This window comes from Drosophila guanche, unplaced genomic scaffold (assembly GCF_900245975.1).
Source record: "Drosophila guanche unplaced genomic scaffold, DGUA_6, whole genome shotgun sequence".
In the NCBI taxonomy this organism is placed as follows: Eukaryota; Metazoa; Arthropoda; class Insecta; order Diptera; family Drosophilidae; genus Drosophila; species Drosophila guanche.
The window spans coordinates 184453-202174 of NW_022995753.1; the positions used below are offsets into that span (position 1 = coordinate 184453).

General features: G+C 49.9%; 7 protein-coding genes across 7 annotated transcripts in view; 3 read left to right on the forward strand and 4 right to left on the reverse strand.

Annotated features, from left to right (window-relative positions):
- The window catches only part of LOC117588666 (microtubule-associated protein futsch), a 39994-nt gene extending 39763 nt beyond the window's left edge, over nt 1-231 (forward strand). Inside the window, exon 10 of the mRNA XM_034280108.1 lies at nt 6-231. Coding sequence (XP_034135999.1) covers nt 6-175 — 170 coding nt within the window. The 3' untranslated portion in view covers nt 176-231. The remainder of the gene's footprint in view (nt 1-5) is intronic.
- Nucleotides 232-4993: 4762 nt separating this feature from the next.
- On the forward strand, nt 4994-6425 carry LOC117588683 (putative gustatory receptor 2a). The gene is made up of 4 exons (XM_034280131.1): nt 4994-5989; nt 6049-6117; nt 6187-6276; nt 6336-6425. Exons 1-4 carry the CDS (start codon nt 5015-5017, stop codon nt 6423-6425), a joined length of 1224 nt encoding a protein of 407 aa, XP_034136022.1. The 5' UTR covers nt 4994-5014.
- A 184-nt stretch (nt 6426-6609) lies between these two features.
- Nucleotides 6610-8364, reverse strand: LOC117588680. The gene is made up of 3 exons (XM_034280129.1): nt 7427-8364; nt 7175-7374; nt 6610-7111 (listed from the first exon to the last, which is right to left on the reverse strand). The coding sequence occupies exons 1-3, from the start codon at nt 8309-8311 to the stop codon at nt 6823-6825; spliced, it is 1374 nt and encodes a 457-aa protein (XP_034136020.1). The 5' UTR covers nt 8312-8364; the 3' UTR covers nt 6610-6822.
- Nucleotides 8365-8492: 128 nt separating this feature from the next.
- On the reverse strand, nt 8493-9582 carry LOC117588667. The gene is made up of 2 exons (XM_034280110.1): nt 8941-9582; nt 8493-8882 (listed from the first exon to the last, which is right to left on the reverse strand). Exons 1-2 carry the CDS (start codon nt 9580-9582, stop codon nt 8493-8495), a joined length of 1032 nt encoding a protein of 343 aa, XP_034136001.1.
- Nucleotides 9583-10472: 890 nt separating this feature from the next.
- LOC117588294 (leucine-rich PPR motif-containing protein, mitochondrial) lies at nt 10473-13922 on the forward strand. The gene is made up of 2 exons (XM_034279475.1): nt 10473-12868; nt 12924-13922. Exons 1-2 carry the CDS (start codon nt 10549-10551, stop codon nt 13844-13846), a joined length of 3243 nt encoding a protein of 1080 aa, XP_034135366.1. The 5' UTR covers nt 10473-10548; the 3' UTR covers nt 13847-13922.
- LOC117588296 (enoyl-CoA delta isomerase 2, mitochondrial) lies at nt 13912-15081 on the reverse strand. The gene has a single exon (XM_034279477.1). It carries the CDS (start codon nt 14866-14868, stop codon nt 14014-14016), a length of 855 nt encoding a protein of 284 aa, XP_034135368.1. The 5' UTR covers nt 14869-15081; the 3' UTR covers nt 13912-14013.
- A 51-nt stretch (nt 15082-15132) lies between these two features.
- On the reverse strand, nt 15133-17336 carry LOC117588295 (large subunit GTPase 1 homolog). The gene is made up of 4 exons (XM_034279476.1): nt 17149-17336; nt 15810-17091; nt 15530-15735; nt 15133-15471 (listed from the first exon to the last, which is right to left on the reverse strand). The coding sequence occupies exons 1-4, from the start codon at nt 17248-17250 to the stop codon at nt 15253-15255; spliced, it is 1809 nt and encodes a 602-aa protein (XP_034135367.1). The 5' UTR covers nt 17251-17336; the 3' UTR covers nt 15133-15252.
- Nucleotides 17337-17722: the final 386 nt, after the last annotated feature.

The following is a 17722-nucleotide window of genomic DNA, read 5'->3' on the forward strand; positions in this document are numbered from 1 at the left end:
AACAGAGGTTACCATCATACCCACATACGACACCGATGTGCTTGGCTACTGGGTGGCTGAAAATGAGGAGCTGCTGGCCAAGCATCGCATCGATCTGTCGCCATCGGCTTCACGCTGCACGATCAACTTGCAGGATCATGAGACCTCGTGCTCTGCCTATCGCCTGGAGTTCTAGGCCACGGGCTTGTTTATTGCATTCGACGATGACTAAACCAGAAAGAAACCAACCAAACAATCACAAATCACATTTGCAACAACACTCTGAACACTGACGGAGGATCGTAGCCCTCGTATGACTAAATGATAGTGCGGGGAATCGGGCCTCGGACACAGGACAATGACAATGAAAAGAACGACAACGACTACAAAACACCAACACCAAAACCAAACCAAAACAACAAACAGCAACAGAGAAAGGATACAAAACAATCGAATGCAATATGGCAAGTTCCGTGCGCAAGGGAAACGGTAATCGGAAGTAAGAAGCAGGAGCTAATATGGCGGAGTAACGGGTCACATGCATGACGCCATTTTGTTTGCCAATGCCGTCTATTAAGCTTTTGCCAAGAAACTTATTTCACCAGCCCCCAAAATAACAACAAAACAAAGCTAAGTAATTAATTGATATTTATTTTGAACAAATTAATTACAAAATAAAAACAGAGTAAAGAAAAAAATCAATCAATCAATCACCAAAATGCGCAACGTAAGCTGAGATCCCTAAGATCCAATAAAGAACCACTCATAGGAGTGGCATGTTGAATTTTGAATGATGAATGATGATTATTTGTTGCTTATTCATTGTATAACGTCGAGCTACCTTGCCTAGTAATCCAAAGATCAAAATAGTTTTCAAAACCGCATAGCAAAAATATACAAAACAAACAAAAAAAAAAAAACAAGAAAATAAAATATAAAAAAAAAACAAAGAAAAGAATGGAAAACAAAAAAGAAGAAAACGTAAAAATCTCTATATTAATGAAAAGATATTATTATTCATGTTTATTGTATTAGTCGAAACTTTTACGAATCCCCCGACAGCAAAATATAGCAGACCCACTTATGCAGGTATTTTGAATTTGAAGAGAAGGTGAATAATGAAACTATAAATGTACTTGTATAACCCGTAAACAAAAAAGACAAATAGAGAGGGGGCGAGAGAGCTATCGCATTAATATAATATTGTAAGAGCGATTGCCGACATAATAATACGAAGAAGAGCACACATGCTAGAAGACAGAAGGAATACGTGTATCCAATACGAACTATACATATAACTAATCAAACGCTTTGGGCTAGCAGGCGATTACCCCCGCTTCCCCTTAAACCATCAAAACTGATCCGAGATCTGAGATCCTTGATCCTAGATCCTTGCTGAATGTGCCTCCAACCAGAGAAAAATGCAATGATACTCCAAATACAAAGTCATTTCCGTAGTCAATTTATCAGTTTCATATGTACGAGTATATCGTTTTCGTTTGGTTTCCGTTTCTGGTTTTGGTTTTCTGTTTATTATTATTGTTATTTAAGGCAGCCGCAGAAAGACTTATAATCCAGCAAGCTATAGCAACACGATATACGTACACTTCTATATAGTAGAGGGAGGGAAACTGAAGTGCAGAAACTAGAGTCTGGAATGGTCGGGTAATGGGATTGTGTTTGGGATTGGGGGACAGAGTCTGAATGTTGTAGCTAGGAAACTGAAAGTCTTGAATATATGTTTAAGAATGGAAAGGAATGACTCGATTGCTGATGATGGTAGTGATGACGCTGACGATGGTAATGGTGATGGTGATGGTGATGGTGATGGTGATAAACGTTGACGATTACAATTACGATGACAAAGACGGAAGACGATAACGATAATGTTAATGCTGATGTTACTATATATGGTTTACGAGGGTATGATGATTGATCAACTGGTATGGAGAAGTGAGGAGGAGCATCAGAGTGTGAGACTAAGAACTTGAACTGGAACAGGGCTTGTGATTGGGGGGTTGGGCTTGGGATTAGGTTTGGGGTCGAATGTTGAGACAGATACTGTGAAAAGCGAGAAAGAGTAGATGAGAGGATGTTGAGATGACGTGAGATGAGATGAGCAAAGATAACTAAATACGAATAAATATGAAGTACACAAAGTGAATGAAGATGGTTATTTTTCTATATTTTTTTTACTTTTTCATAGTCATAGAATAACAAATTTGCAAACAAAACAAATACAAAGTAATATTGCAATGCAAACAAAAATATACAAAACAAACAAAAAGCAACAAGCAAAAAACAAAATAAACAAAACAAAGGCACACTACTGGAAAATTTTAATCAATTTATGTAACCACAGAAGTAAGCAATTCGAGGCCACAGCAAGTAAACACAGTCCAAAGAACAAACAACATTAAGACAAATTAAAGTAACTTAAAATTAAATATCTACTCAATTACTCAAGGGAGACATTTAGCTTGAACCAAAACAATTGAAATTTAAACTGAAATTGATAATGATATATTGAAATTGAAATTGAATATTTGATATTGATACGATATAATAATAATTATATTATCTGGCGACAGACAGACTTTTAGGCTATATGCGTCGTATATTTTTGCGTTGCTTCTTATACAGAAAAAAACAATAAACAGCTACAGATACAATAGCTACAGATCCGATAACAAAAACAAAAACAAAAACATACAAACAACAGTCAACTGGCAACCGTCCAGTCTACAAACGTTTGATAAGCAACCAAAAAAAATAAAGCAAAATTTAAGTGCGAAAATTATACACACAATCGTAGGGCTAAGACGATGATGACGAATAAAGACAAGTGAAAGTCAGACAAACAGACAGCCAGCCTAAACAAGGCTTAAAGGAGGACTAGGAGGAGAAGGAGCATTCTCCAAACAGCAGACAGATACGACCCTGTGAGCCTTTATCCAATATCCTTTATCCCTGAGTTCCGTATTTGGCCGCTTCGAGGATTTTAAATTTAAAGTAAAATCGCAAAAACAAAACCAAAAAAAACAAAAGAAAAAAAAAAGTAAAACGATTAAGAGCAGGCGATTTATTAATAATAATTTTTTCCTAAAATTCGTGCGCTAAGCGAAACAAAACCAAACGAAAACAAAACCCAAAACCTAGGGAAATATTAAAGAAAAGCCCAAAAGTAAAAATGCAAAAAATCAATAACAAAAAAAAGAATACAGATACTCACACATGATATTTAAAATGCGTATATGCATGGACATGAACTATATACAACACTATATATATAATATATATACACATAATACATATACATACATATATACATATATACTTGAGCGTATTTGATGTTTTTGCTTGAACAAATTATATGGAAAATCTTCTCACAAGCCAGAAGACATTTTTTGCCTTTCACTAAACGAATTTCCCCCAAAAACCAAAAAACCAAAAAAAAAAAACGCAACTAAAAAGACAAATGTGCTCGTCTGTGAGTTTTGTTACGGGAACTTACGTATTGTATACTCCCTTCCCTTCCCTTACCTTTCCATCCCACTCCGCCACCCCCTTTACTACTCTAATTGTTCGCGATTTGTTTGGTAGAATCCGATAAGATCAGATATGCACCATCACCTCCCCGCCCATTATATCCCCTTCGCAACCCTACCCTACCCTACCCCACATTGCCTTAAAACAAACAGAACAGAACACAGAGATATCTGCATATTATTACCTTATACCTTATACCACACACACACGCACACACACACACACACGCATACACACAAACACACAGACACAAACAGACATACATATAGTCTCGTATAGTAAGTGTAAGGAATCCCGATGTCTATCGCATATATGATATGATTATGATATGATATGGCACTCGTCGTACTTGTGAACGTAACACGAGAGTTTGTTTGTTGAATTTGCTTTTACTTTTTAGCAGCTTCGATTTAAATCAAATTTACATACTAATTAAACACAAACACCCATGCATAGATCTATGCACATACATGCTAACATGTGTGCGCGTGTGTGTGTGTGTGTGTGTGTGTGTGTGTAGAGTTGTGTATACAACAAAAAACCCTCTATATAATCATTATACTACGAGTAGCAAAACGCGAAAAAGGGCAGGCAAGCAGGAAGAGCAGAACAGAACAGAGCAAAGTAGTACTTCTCGTATATCCAAAAATTAAAGCTACTACAAAAATATATCCAAGGCTCTATGGCCAGACACTGATGGAAGAAAAGAGCAGAGCGGATGGCAGCAGGAACGAGTTGAAGGAAGAGTTTAGGTTGAGATTTCGAGGAATGAGAGAGGAATGAGCAAAGAGCAAGCACAAAAATGGATGCGATTCATGGGTCGAGTGGTTAGCCAGAAGAAAACAAAACAAAACAAGCAAATCGATATATATATATATATATATTCATATATGTATTGTATATGTATTACATTTTATGAACGTCAAAGTAATGCTTACTCCAGAACTATTTCCAAAAAGAAAAACAAAACCAACAATCTGAAAATTATAATAAACGTATTTATGTGAAAAACTCAAATTGTTTTACTTGAAATTCATCTTTAAGCGCCCGAATCTACAGGTAGCCCTCCGCTCCACCATCTGGAAGTAGATCCACCTTGGACAAGTGTCAGTTGTCCGCTTGATGATTGATGACTTGACATTGGAAAATACCTTAATTAGTAATGATGGATTAGTACTTAATAGACGTACCATACATATATGCACAAAGTATCCTGGCTGGCATTCCATTTACATTTCAACACCGTTCGGCGGCAGTTGCACCTTTGATTGCCTCACAGCAAGTGGCAAGAACCGTCTCAGCAGAATTAACTCTCAGCGATTCGCATTTAAATCATTTTTGCTGTTGATTAGCGTACCAAACGTTTAATTGTCACAGCCTGATAACCACCTAATCGATTTACTATCTATTCCAACCAGCTACAGGTATCTATCGACATATAGTCAGATATCCAGCAGATACACAGTCGAGTTGGCGAGCCCTTGCCATGGACACACTGAGAGCTCTGGGGCCGTTGCATCGCGTCTGTCAGGTGTGCAATCTCTGGCAGTGGCGCCTGGACAAGGAGAGCGGACTCCTGCGTCGCTCTAGCTGGCTGGAGCTCTACGGCTGGACGGTTCTGGTGGCGGCCGGCGGCTACACCGCCTATGGGCTCTTTCAGGAGGGCAGCGGCAGTGGGGATGCAGATGAAATGACGGATGCCGAGACGACCATCAGCAGCATTGGGCACACAGTGGACTTTATCCAACTGGTGGGCATACGGGTGGCGCACATGGCCGCCCTGCTGGAGGCGTTGTGGCAGAGACAGGCGCAGTGCAATTTCTATGCGGAACTGGACGAGATTGATCGGCAGCTGGCCCGGGACCTTCAGATGAACGTGGACAGCAGACAGGTGCACCGTCGCACCAATCGTCAGGCTATGTGGATGCTGTGGGGCTATGTGGCCAGCCAGAGCCTGATACTGGTGGCGAAGCTAGTGGCTCCGGGTTCGCGTCAGTTTCCGATCTACTGGATTCAGTACCTCCTGCCGATGCTCGTGTGCGGCCTACGCTATTTTCAGATCTTCACCGCTGTGCTGATTGTGGCCCAGCGCCTGGAGCTGCTGCTCGATGCCCTCCGAACATTACAGTTGCAGGATACGGTGGCGGAGACGGAGACGGAGATGGAGACATCGGGCGCGGCGTCCTCAATGATGCGCCTGGTGGCTGTGCGGCAACTTTATCAGAGGGTGTGGTCGCTGGTGGCACTGCTTAACCGCAGCCACGGCCTCTCCATACTGCTGCTGGTGGGCAATGACTTCCTGGCCATCACCTCCAACTGCTACTGGATCTTCCTCAACTTTCGACAGTCGGCGGCATCGCCCTATGACATCCTTCAGATTGTGGCCAGTGCCGTGTGGTCGGCACCGCACCTGGGCAACGTTCTGGTTCTCTCCCTAATCTGTGACTGCGCAGCGCAATGTGTGAGTAGGCAAAGCCTAGAGACCCTGCTCTCTCCACTCTCAAAATGTCTCCCTTGCAGGCAACACGCCTGGCGCTGAGTCTGCACCAGGTCAGCGTGGATCTGACAAATGAGTTGCACAATGCTCTGGTAGGTTATTCCGTACGTTTCTTCTTGTGATCTGTGAACTCTGTGCTCCCTCCCCCTGATCACCCTTAGATCACCCAGTTCTCGCTGCAGCTACTCCACCAGAGACTCTACTTCAGTGCCGCCGGCTTTTTCAATGTCGACAATACACTCCTCTATACGGTAGGTGCGTGGAGCTGGGACCTCACAGGCCTAATGACTCTCTAAATATTCTTGTTTAGATTGTGGGCGCCACAACCACTTACCTCATTATATTGATACAGTTCCACATGAGCGAGTCCACGATGTCCAACGGCTCGAGCGGAGGCTGAGCTCTCCTTCTGCAAACACAAAATATTTAACTGAAGGAAGAAGTTATTGTATTGAAACCCAGACACATATTTAACATCCTATCTTCGTGCATTAAAATGAAACAAAAAACCTTCTCAATTACAACCCAATAATATTTATTCTCCGACTTTTGCCCCTTTACTGTCGCCGAGCTTCTGGTGTCTGGGCATTATATATGGATAGAGAATATTACGTTATGGGTCTCTTCTATGCCGTTCAGTTTTTTGCATGTATAAAATATTAATTGCATCATTTGCAATGGGCATAAGACAACCTATTCTTGTGTGTTGTGTTCAACATTCAGAAGCGGCATTTTCCGACAATGTGTAGTGTAGTGTCGTGTAGTGTAGTGTAGGGGAAAATGTGTTGGTTTGAGGCCTAGCGAAATTGAGGCAAGTAGCAGCAGCAGCGCAGCTGATTGCGATACACCTCCTGGGCCGGGCGGAAGGTGTGCCAGTAGTAGGGGGCACTATTAATGATATGCGACAAGTACTGCTTGAAGACTTCGTATGTCGGATAGACGAAGCGCTGGCAGTGGCACTTGTGATGATAGACACAAGCTGGATCGGCGATCCATTCACGTGGAACTGGACAATCAATTTTGTAGAAACTGGCAGCCGTTTGGGAGTTGTAATGAGGATTAGATCCCTTCTTGGCCACAGCAGCACTGCAAGAGAAATGAAAGTTAGGGAAAAGTTCTGGCTGAACAGCAGGCCCAACAAACACTCACGCGAGCCCTTTGGCAATCAGAGCCTTAACGCCTGGGCATTGGTTGACACGGGCAAAGTGAATGCAGCGATTGGCGCGATTCAGGGTGGTCAGATACCAGGTGGGCATCAGATGGAAACGAACCTCCGCGAGGACACGCTCCGCACACTCGCTGCGCTCGGGCCAGTTGTGCTCCAGCCAAAGTATAACCGAAAGGAATATCTGCAAGAAGTCAGATGTGGAAGATGCCAAAAGCATGTGGCCTCAAACTCACCTCGATTTCCGAATTAACACTCAAGTAGCAGTTCCGGAGCACGTGTATGATCTCGAATTCGGTAAAGAATAGATAGAATGTCGAGCTGACGACGCATAGAAAGACCCGCGATATGCGGCTGAGCATTAGCTCGCGTAGAATCTTGCCATTGGGATGGTTGCGGGCCTTCAGGTAGGCATTGAAGGCGCTATCCTCATTGAAGAAATCCATTTCCTCGAGTGAGGCCCAGAGCTGGCGCATCAAGTCTGGTATCTTGAGCACTTCGTCGGCGACAACGCGAGCGAGCAATGCTTCGTCGTGGGTGCCACCGAGAAAATTGCCAGTGGCCAGTGTGGGCAGCTGCTCGATTAGGCGACGGGAAGCATGGATCTTGGCATAGTTGCCAAGAACATTACGGAAGCTGTGATAGCGCTCGTTGTCCAGGATTATGCCCTCATCGACCAGAGTCTGCTCGGGGAGCACTGAGAGCAGCTGATCGGTGAGACGGTCCACGGCGGTTGGCCCCTCGATCTCTGCCCCAAGCAGCTCCATGACGATATGAATGGTCTCGCCCTCGCCATCTGTTTCATCGCAGAGACCCAACAGCATCTTAACGATCTGCTGGCGCTCGAACAATGCCTTCAACTTGGCATCGACATCAGTGACTCCGGCTGGGGCACTACGGGCCGGAACTGAGCTCCTTGGCGGCGTCTGGGCCTCCACCACAGCAATCAACGGCTCAGCGTCCGGCTGATTCTCACTGTCTGTTGACTCAATGTCTCCCTGGGCACCGCTCTCCTCTACAGCCTCAAACATCATCGCATCTAGATCTGAACTCACTTCCATCTCATCCTCATCGCTGCTCGGCACCTGCATGATGATGACCTTATCTTTCAAACCATTCATTATGCCCGCTCAAACAAACACACACGCCGCCGGGAAATTACTTGAAAAATGTTGAAACAGAATTTATAAATTTTTCATTTAGCTCTTGGTGCATTGACTTTTATCAAGTAAACAAATTTCAAAGTATATCAAAATAATGCTATGCCGCACGGCCTACTGATTGATTGTCTCGTAATATTATTCACATGCGCATCTTGGATAGAACACACTCCACGTCGGAGAGGGGCACTCGGACATTGCCGTTTTGGTTGCGGCACTCGTGGCACCATTGACGTGTTGGTTTGGGAGCAGAGAGATAGTCCAGCACTTCCTGCAGCTTGGTAGCATCGGTGCGCGGACGGTTAGCGTCCATGTAGCCCTCCGCCTTCACCAGCCATGTGCGCAGCAAGTTCACCTCCTGTGGCTGAATGCGAAAGTAAAAGTTCGGATAGCCGTGGTTGAGAAACTCGGCCAGGTCCGGGCAGCACAGCAGCAAGTGCAGCAGAGTGCCCACCGCGCGGATGAGGCACCTGAAGCTGGTGTTGCTCAAGTCCGCCATGGGCACATCCTTTAAAACGCGTAGCTCGTTCAGCTGGAACGAGGGAACAGGGACATGGTCTTAAGGTCGCCTCGAGAGCTGCGTTACTCACCTCGCGGTACTGGTGAATGTCAATGGGTATGTCGGCATAGCTAAAGATGATGTCCCACAGCAGGCACACGCTGACGGCCCTGCCGATGCCGCTCCTTACCCCTAGGAGTCGAGCAATACGCAGCACCAGGCCACGGCTGCTGCTCGATGTGCCACCAAAGTAGTCCAGCAGCAGCTTGGTAAAGTGATGCACCAGCATGGGCTCCAGCGAATCGACAACGTTAAAGCTGTGGCGCAGCAGTGACGCCTGGCATGTGTCCATCATCGGTTCGCCATCAGCGAGGAGGAACAAGATGCAGGCCAATTGCTGCAGGGTGGCCAACTCGTCGGTGTTCAGGCTGCTGCACATATCCCGTAGGTACTGGCAGCACTGTATGTGCGTTGAACGAAGCTGTAGGATTATCGCGATGGCAGGTTGAAGTTTGGCGCTTACCTCGACCACCGGCATGGTTTCCATTGGCCGCGGTAGCTGTTCGATGCGTTCCGCTAGCAGCCCCATCTTCGCCATCCTAGCGAACTTGCCCCAGCGGAGCTTGTAGTGCTTCACATCCAAAAACAATTCCTGAACGCATTTGACGCTCTTCTTCGTGGATGGCTGCTGTTCGGGCAACGGCGGCAGTGGCGAATTTCCCCCTTCAGACATTTTCTATCAGCTAAAGCTCTTCTCAAAGGTGCACCTTTCAAGATCCGCGTGAAAATCGCAATGATCAACTTGGAAATGAAAACCAAGGGTGATGGCGATGGCGCCAAAAGACGCTACAGCCATTCGTCGTGCAGCTGAAGCTCGCGCTCGGGCTCGGGCTCGGGCTCGGTTTCTCCCTCTTTCCCCTCTCTATGTATCTATCTCTCGTGCAGTTCTCTCTCGTGTTCGATCGGAATTAACTGTGAAAATTCTCGATGATTTGTTTGTGTGTGTGCGTGCGTGCGTGTGTGTGTGTTCTTGGCAACGAAATTCTACACTCCGAATAAGCTTGGCAATTCGACACAGGTAGGGGGAGGGACACTCGTTTGCGACGAAAATTGAAACGAAAGGAATGGCTGAGCTTTGTTTATTTTTTTGTCCATGTTTATATGCAACCGGCGAGATCGGCGAGATCACAGACGTTCGATGCTGCACTTTCAGTTTATTGTTTCCATCTTCTCCGGTTTCCTTTACACTATCCGCAGGCCATACCCACACACTTCAACATCACATTCAACACATACAAGCATAATTGCTCCAGTTGTGCCTAATAAACGGAACACTACAACAAAAATGAAAAGTTCAAACAAGAATTGTGCATATTATTTAAACACACCCTAGCCCTTTTCAGTTTTAAAAACCCAGCACACCTGCAGGATCAGTGCTGACGATCCTTTCATACGATTCCTGCTCACCCCTCATCAACATATGGGCATGGGCAATCCTAATTACGTTCGATAAATAACTGTAAATAACTTTAAAAAATATGACCCAGACCACAGGTGAATCGATAGTTTTATCGATAGCTGCCACCCACCGCTAACCGGAACAGCTGTTTACCGGCGCGTGTTTGTGTTTTTCCTCCTCTGAGCCGTGTCCATCCGTTTTTTTTTTTAATTTTAAGAGAATCTGAATGAAGTTGAGACGATGCAACGAGCGCGTCTGTTGCAAAGTGTGTGTGTGCGTTTAACGCGACTCGGGCAACTGCCAGTCGGTGCTCTGCCCGCCACAATCCACGGATTGCGTTATGCAACGAGCTCGAACCCGTCTCTGACTGTGGCCCGGACACCTGTCCACCACCTGCAGCAGCGATGCCTGGCCAGCAGCAGTAGTAGCTGCGCTGCTGCGGACAAGGGAGGCGGACGCAACAGGCGCCTGTCCGACTCACCTGCAGCACCCATCAGCACCGAGGATCTGTGGACGCAGCTGGAGACGTACTACCAGCAGCACAGTTTGCTCAACTACGAGCAGTGCCGACGCTTATTGGAGAACCTTCAGGCCACACGCGCACCGGCGGCACAGGCACTCAGTGCCACACAGCTGCACTTCCTGCTTGGCTCGTGCGTGCCCGAGCTGCTGCCCGCCCAAAGCGCCCAGGAGCGGCTGCAGCTCTTCCAGAGCCTGTGGGTGCAGCTGGTGAAGCAGGGGCAGCCGACGCTTGCCCACTACTACACACAATTGGAGGTGCTGCGCCAGAACAGGCTGCCGCTGGCGGACCATCGGGCACTGCTGGCCGAGATCAGCGTCTACCACGGACCCGCCGATGCATCGCTCTACAGCAGCCTGTTGGACATGGCCTGCTCTGCGGGTAATATGCGCCAGGCCACCGAGCTGCTTGCGGAGATGCGGGAAAAGAACTTCCCGCTGACAGAGTCCAACTTCCACGCCCTGCTCCTGGGCCACGGACGCAACAAGGATCTGCCCGGAGTCGAGTCTGTGCTCTCCAGCATGCGGGCTGCGGGAATCCCGCCGAGTGCCAGCACCCAGGCGATTCGCTTCGCGGCCTTTGCGGAGAACGAGGAGGTGGCCAAGGCGCGGGATCTGCTGCAGGTCCACACTGGGGGATTCACTGCCCCCCAGCTGCTGCAGATGCTGCGCGGGGCTCTTGGTAGCCAGTCGGTGGACACCGAGCTCGTTCAGCAGCTGGTCAAGGAGCTGCCCAAGGACTATCTGACTGGATTCGACTTACCCCCATCCCTGCGGAGCCTCTGCATCGAACTGGTGCACCAGGGCCAGACCCAGCTGGTAATCCGACTAGTGGCTGCACTGCCCACACCCACTTTCAATGGCAACCAGAACGTGGACGAGTACGCGGCGCTCATCCTGCAGGAGTTCTTTCGCGCTCGCGTGCCCGTGGAGGAGACGATCCAGTTCGCTCGCGAGCTTAGCCAGCGCGGACAGAACCAGCGAGCCCTGCACCTGGTCACCGAGCTGGCCCTGCGCCGCCTGCCCGCCGCAGCTCTACGCTGCTTCGAGGCTCTCAGCGATGCCGGAGAGGAGCTGCGTCCGCATTACTTCTGGCCCCTGATCCTGCACCAGCACCGGCGGGACGGCGAGAGCGGTATGCTGCGGCTGGTCGCAGATATGCAGCGACTGGGTGTCGAGTGCGACGAGGACACACTGCGACAGTACCTGCTGCCCAATCTCGTGCAGACGCTACAGGATCCGCTGCGTGCCCTCCAGCAGCTGGAGTCGGTGGGCATTAAGCCCTCCCAGGTCTTTGGGCACGTGATCATCCAGCTGCTGCAGCAGCAGCAACTTCCCGAGATCTTGGACCTCCTGCAGCGCTATCCCACGCGCCTCCAGCTGTCCACGCTGCTCCAACCTCTGTCCGCCATGTCTGTCCATGCCCGAGCCACGAAGCGCTTCGAGCTGTTCGCCCAGCTCGTGCAGGCACTGCAGCAGCGGTCGCTTCAGAAGGAAGAGGACTTTGTCGGTGCCCTGCTCCTGCAGATGTGCGGCCCCCAGACGCGTCTGCGGCAGGATGCCGCCTCACTGCTCAAGTTCGTGCACGAGCTGCGACGCCTGGAGCTGCAACTGTCGCCTGCCGCCGCCGAGGCTTTGCTCTCGATCGCCCGACAAGCCACTGAGGACAGCCAGGTGCTGCAGGCGCTGGGCAAGACGCTGCAGAAGATGCGCAACCCCAAGCTCACCCTGCCGGCCGACTCGTCCGCACATGGCGGCTTCATCAAGCACCCGCGCGACATGAGCCAGGACGAGCTGGAGTGCCATCTGATCGAGCTCGAGGCCAAGCAGCTCAATCCGCGCGGTGTCCTGCGCCGACTGCTGCAGTTGTCCGTGCGAAACGGTCGCCTGGAACGTGCCCAGCAGCTGCTGGCCAAGTGTCAGGCACTCAATGTCCAGTCCAGCGCCGGCATGCAGGCCTCCATATTCGATCTGCACATCAAGCTGCGGGATCTGAAACGGGCACAGCAGAGCCTGGAGAAACTGCAGAGCACATACCCAGGTGAAAGGAGATCCATCCATCGAATGCATCCCACTTTAACCATAACTATTTGCAGGCTTTATGATCGATGAGCACAAACTGATTGACTTTGCCGGGCTGCTGGTGCATGGCGGCCAGCTGGAGGCAGCCAAGCAGCTGCTGCAGCGTCGCGCCGACCAGCACAAGATCATTGGTGGCACCTACGTGATCAAGAACGTGTGGCAGCTGCTCACCCATGTGGCCCAAATGGCCGCAGATACCAAGCCGCAGGAGGCCGCACCGACTGGCCGCAACCTAACTCAAGAGACACTGGACTTCCTGCGGCAGCTGGGCTACTGCCAGGCCCACAATGCGCTCCTCGGGCCCGTTGTGCGAGAGTGGCTGCTGCGCGGCGACTTGGATGCGGCGGTGGCGGAGTTTCAGCGTCTGGCCAGCCAGCACAAGCACACGCCGCTGCAGTTCGAGCTGCTGTCACTGCTGGTGCGGCTGGGCAATGGGGATGCGGAGGAGCTGGCACGCTTTCCGGGCGCCACAGCGGCCACGGCCCAGCAGCACTTGGCCGCGGTAACGGCAACCGTGAGCCGTGTGCACGGGGCGGCGAACATGAACAGCGCCCTGCTGCTGGCACTGGCCGAATCCGGCACAGAGACGCAGCTGCGACGACTGATCATTAATCCAGAGTTCCGCATCAATCACGAGCTGCTGCTGAAGAACTGCGAGCACCTGGGACAGGAGGGTGCCGTCCGCACCCTGCTGCGTCTGGCCCGCGGCGTGCGTGGCGTGCAGCGCAGCATCGATGAGCAACGCATCTACGACATGCTGCTCTCGCAGTTCAGCAAGAGCAATAACTACGAGGCGGCCCTCGATCTGTACGAGCGCCTTGAGGCCGATGACGAGCTGAAGGTGTCGCAGGAGTTCATTCGCAATCTGGTGAAGCTGCTGCAGCTGAACAATGTGGAAATACCCAGCGGCATAGCGTTGCGTGCCCAAATTAGATAGCCGCATTTTTAGTTGTTAACTCAAGGAGACCCAACCGATAATCGCGAGTTGTTTTATTGATAAATTGTACAAATAGGAACACAACAAAAGTATGGTGTAAAGTTATTTTCAATTGCTTAAATTGATGGGAAGGGCGCGCCGTTGTGGCACAAACAGATTCAACTTGATCACAGCTTGGAGGGAGCAGCAATGCGGCGACGCTGAGCTGCCAGCGGTGTGCCCTCCTGCCGCAGCTGCGCCAATAGTGAGTCGCGCCCGGGGCGTAGTAGCAGCCGCTTGGTGGCCAGCAGGGAGGCAGTGGGCAGGCGCGAATACTGGTCCATGCGTGTCCAAAACTCCTGAGCGTCTGCCGTCAGGCTGGCCACAAAGCCGCTGCCCCATGCGCAGCGAGCATCGGCCCGTTCGCCGAAACGGAGCAACAGCTCGATCTGTGGTAGGCTCCAGCTGGGCCCCTCCTCGACGCAGGGATGTAGGTGTGAGAGCGAGAGCAGGAAATGGCCTGTCTCCGTGGCATAGACAAGATCGCAAAGGCTGCAGATGCTGACGCCCAGGCCCTGGCAAGGGCCCTGCACAAAGGCCACCAGCAGCTTGCGGACGCCAAGCAGCTTCTTGGCCAGCGATCGCATCACAAAGTCAGCGGCTCGGTGTTGAATAAACCGATCCTCGGCCTCGTTGCGTTTCTCTCTACCCTTTCCCTGCTCCAGGGCCAGCGGCTGCTGCTGGCAATCACCCTCACGCCCCACGGCAAACTCGCCCGAGAGCACCACAATGCTGATGTCCTCGTCCGCATTGGCTGCGTCCAGTGCTCTCATCAGCTCGTAAACGGTGCGCCGCTGCCATCGCTGGAACTGTATGACGAGCAGTCCTCCCGCTCGACGCCTGATAGACAGCTCCCTGAACTGCCTGCAGAAGAGATAATCTTCGCCCGCTGTACTCATTGCTATACGACGCGACACGACACACGACGGATTGCAAACTAACTGAAACGTTTCGCACAAAAGACACTCCCTGCAGATAGACATGATAGCAGGGGGCGACGTTCAAAGTTCAGTTCAGTCTATCAGTTGCCATCCTCCGTTCGAGCGGTGCCATCTCCACTAACTGCTGCTGCTGCTCTCACGCACTCTGCAGATGCGTAATTCCCACTCTCAATTTTATGACTGCACGAGAGAGTGCACTGCTCTCTGTTTTGTGCTCTGTGGCCTGCTGCCTCTTTTGTTGATTTAAATTCTTAATCAAATCTAACCCAAATTGATTAGATTGGCGACAAGAAACGAAGAGCATGATAGCTTGCCATCCCCTGGTGGGGGGGGATCAAAAATCTAATTTCATTCGCAGCCAAATGATAATTCTAGTCCTAATAATGTACATTATAAATAGTCTTGAGCGTGGCAAACACTTTGCACTTAGTGCTCATCCAGATGGGAGAATTTCTTGCGCAGCTTCTCGCGTCGCTCCTTCTTGACGTGGCGCCAGGGCTTGGCTGTGGGGCCGGCATCGGCCACCAGACTGCCGTCATTGGCCAGGCGTACATTTGGGAAATTGGTGCGTCCCTTAACATGGGCATGGCTCGGCTGGTCATCGAAGAACTGCTGATCCAGCTCCTTGGACGTGCTCTTGTCAATCTGCGGAGATGTCACGGATAAAGGAACAAACTCTGAGGATCGAAATGAATAAACTTACGCGCATGGCACGCTGCTGTTGACTGGGCAGCTGTGACTCTTCGATCTCCTTGCGCTGCCGCTTGGGAAAGGTGTGATACTCTTCCTGTACGACTGACGGTGGACCCATGGCATAGATCAGCTTGCCATTGACATAATCCTTGAGCACATAACGGGCAGAACGTGCCTGATCCGGCTGTCCGTTGGAGGTCATGAAGCCGCGATTGTCTGTGTGAAAACGAACGAAACGAAATGATTATTAAAGTTGATCAAAGATGATGCTGCCCACACAGAGAACTTACAGCCGTAGGCGAGTAGCAGCTCCTCGGAGTGCGGTACACGTTCCATGTCCTCGCCCTCGACGGGCTTGGCTATCAGAATGCCATATTTGTCCTCGAGAACGTGACGGGGTATGCGCTCGCACAGCAGATTGACGGCGGGCACATGATTGCGCATCTGATCGATGGGCAGAATGCCGTTCAACAGCATGTCCGCCTTGGTCAGCACAAAGCTGGGCATGACCAGGCCCGGGCAGTCGCACAGCATTATGTCGTTGTCCAGATAGAGGGTCTGGAAGCGTTTGGTCTTGCCGGGCGTGGCCGACACCGACACCTTCTTGACTGTCATGAGGGAATTAATGGTGCTGCTCTTGCCCACATTGGGATAGCCGACCATGCCGATGGTGACGTGCTGCGACGTGTGGCGGGGCCCCGTGTAGATTCGCCGCAGGAACTCAATCATCTCCGTTCGGGAGAGCAGACGTGGACTGTTTTTGTCGCCCAGCAGCAGCTTGTGCACTTCCTCTGGCTGTATCTTGCGCTCGATGGCATCGAGTGCGCCCTCGACCTTGCCCAGCGCCTGCTGGATCGCATCGGCAGCCTCACGCAGCTCTTTGAGCTCCGGGAATGACTCCTGTCTGGCGGCTTCCGCCTCTCGCCTGAGTTCCTCCTCCACAAGCGTCGCAGAGTAGAAGGCAGTGCGAATGCCCTCGCAGTCAAAGTATTCGGCCCAGTGCTTGCGCTGCTCCTCCGTCAACAGGTCGGACTTGTTCACCAGAATCATGTTCATCTTGGTGGACTTCACTTCCTTGACATAGCTCTCCAGGTCGGTGCTGCGGAAGAGCAGGGGATTGCGAGCGTCGACAATTTGGACAACGACATCAGAGCGCTCAACCACGCGCCATAGTTGGCGCCAAAACTCGAGATTCTTCTCGTAGGGCGTCATTAGGATGTCCTTATCCTCCTGCAGCTGTGCGAGATCACGGCGCCAGTTGAGGAACGCCTCTTTCTCGGCCCGCTTCAGATCCTCGGCACTGGTAGTTTGGTCCCATTTGGGGCGACGTGGAATCTTCAGATGTTCACGATGCTCGTGATGCTTCTCATGCATGCGCTGCTCCTGGGTCTTGCTGAGCAGCCCCACGCGTTGCTTGGGATTCACAAAAGTGATGTTCAGCTTCTCTGCCTGGAACTCTGTTCCGGCCAGCTCGGCTGTGCGCAGGAATGCTTGAAACGAGGACTCCTCGGTCACCGACGACAGATTGAGACGTCCCCAGTCGTAGCCGTCCTGCAGCTCTGTGGTGTGGAGCTGGAAATGATCACACGATCAGATTTCAGGTGCCTTTTTTGTGCAATAAATAAATACCATTGTGTCGTTGTCCACCTTGCGAAGCTGTGTGTGGCCAAAACGATCTTTGATCAGCGTCCGCCCCAGGTTGGGCGTAGAGCCCTTGTTCTTCTTGCCCATTTTCCACTCGAATCAAAGTTGAATTTTTCACTGTTAAACAATTCTGTAGCAAACAAAAACACGTGCACCACTCTTCTCCTGTGTGACCACGGAATTTTTGATAAAATATACCGTCAAAATATACCGAAAATATATATTGCTCTTCTCGCTATATGAATGTGAGTTAGCCCATGAAGAAACTTTAAGGAGGTCTCGTCGGCAAAAATAAGCAGAACATGTTTTTTTTTCAAAACACAGACTACTATCATGTAGCAAACAATTAAAAATTAAATTATGAAACAATTATTATGTTTTTTCACATTGCCTTCAAATGGTTAATCAGCACATTCCATTGCCGTTGCCCTCACACTTACTGCGAGAGCCTTTTACTCGCACTTTTCAATCGCCCGTTCTGCTTATTTTTGCCGACGAGACCTCCTTATAGTTTCTTCATGCTTATAGTTTCTTCATGGCCTGGCTAAACAGCTGACAA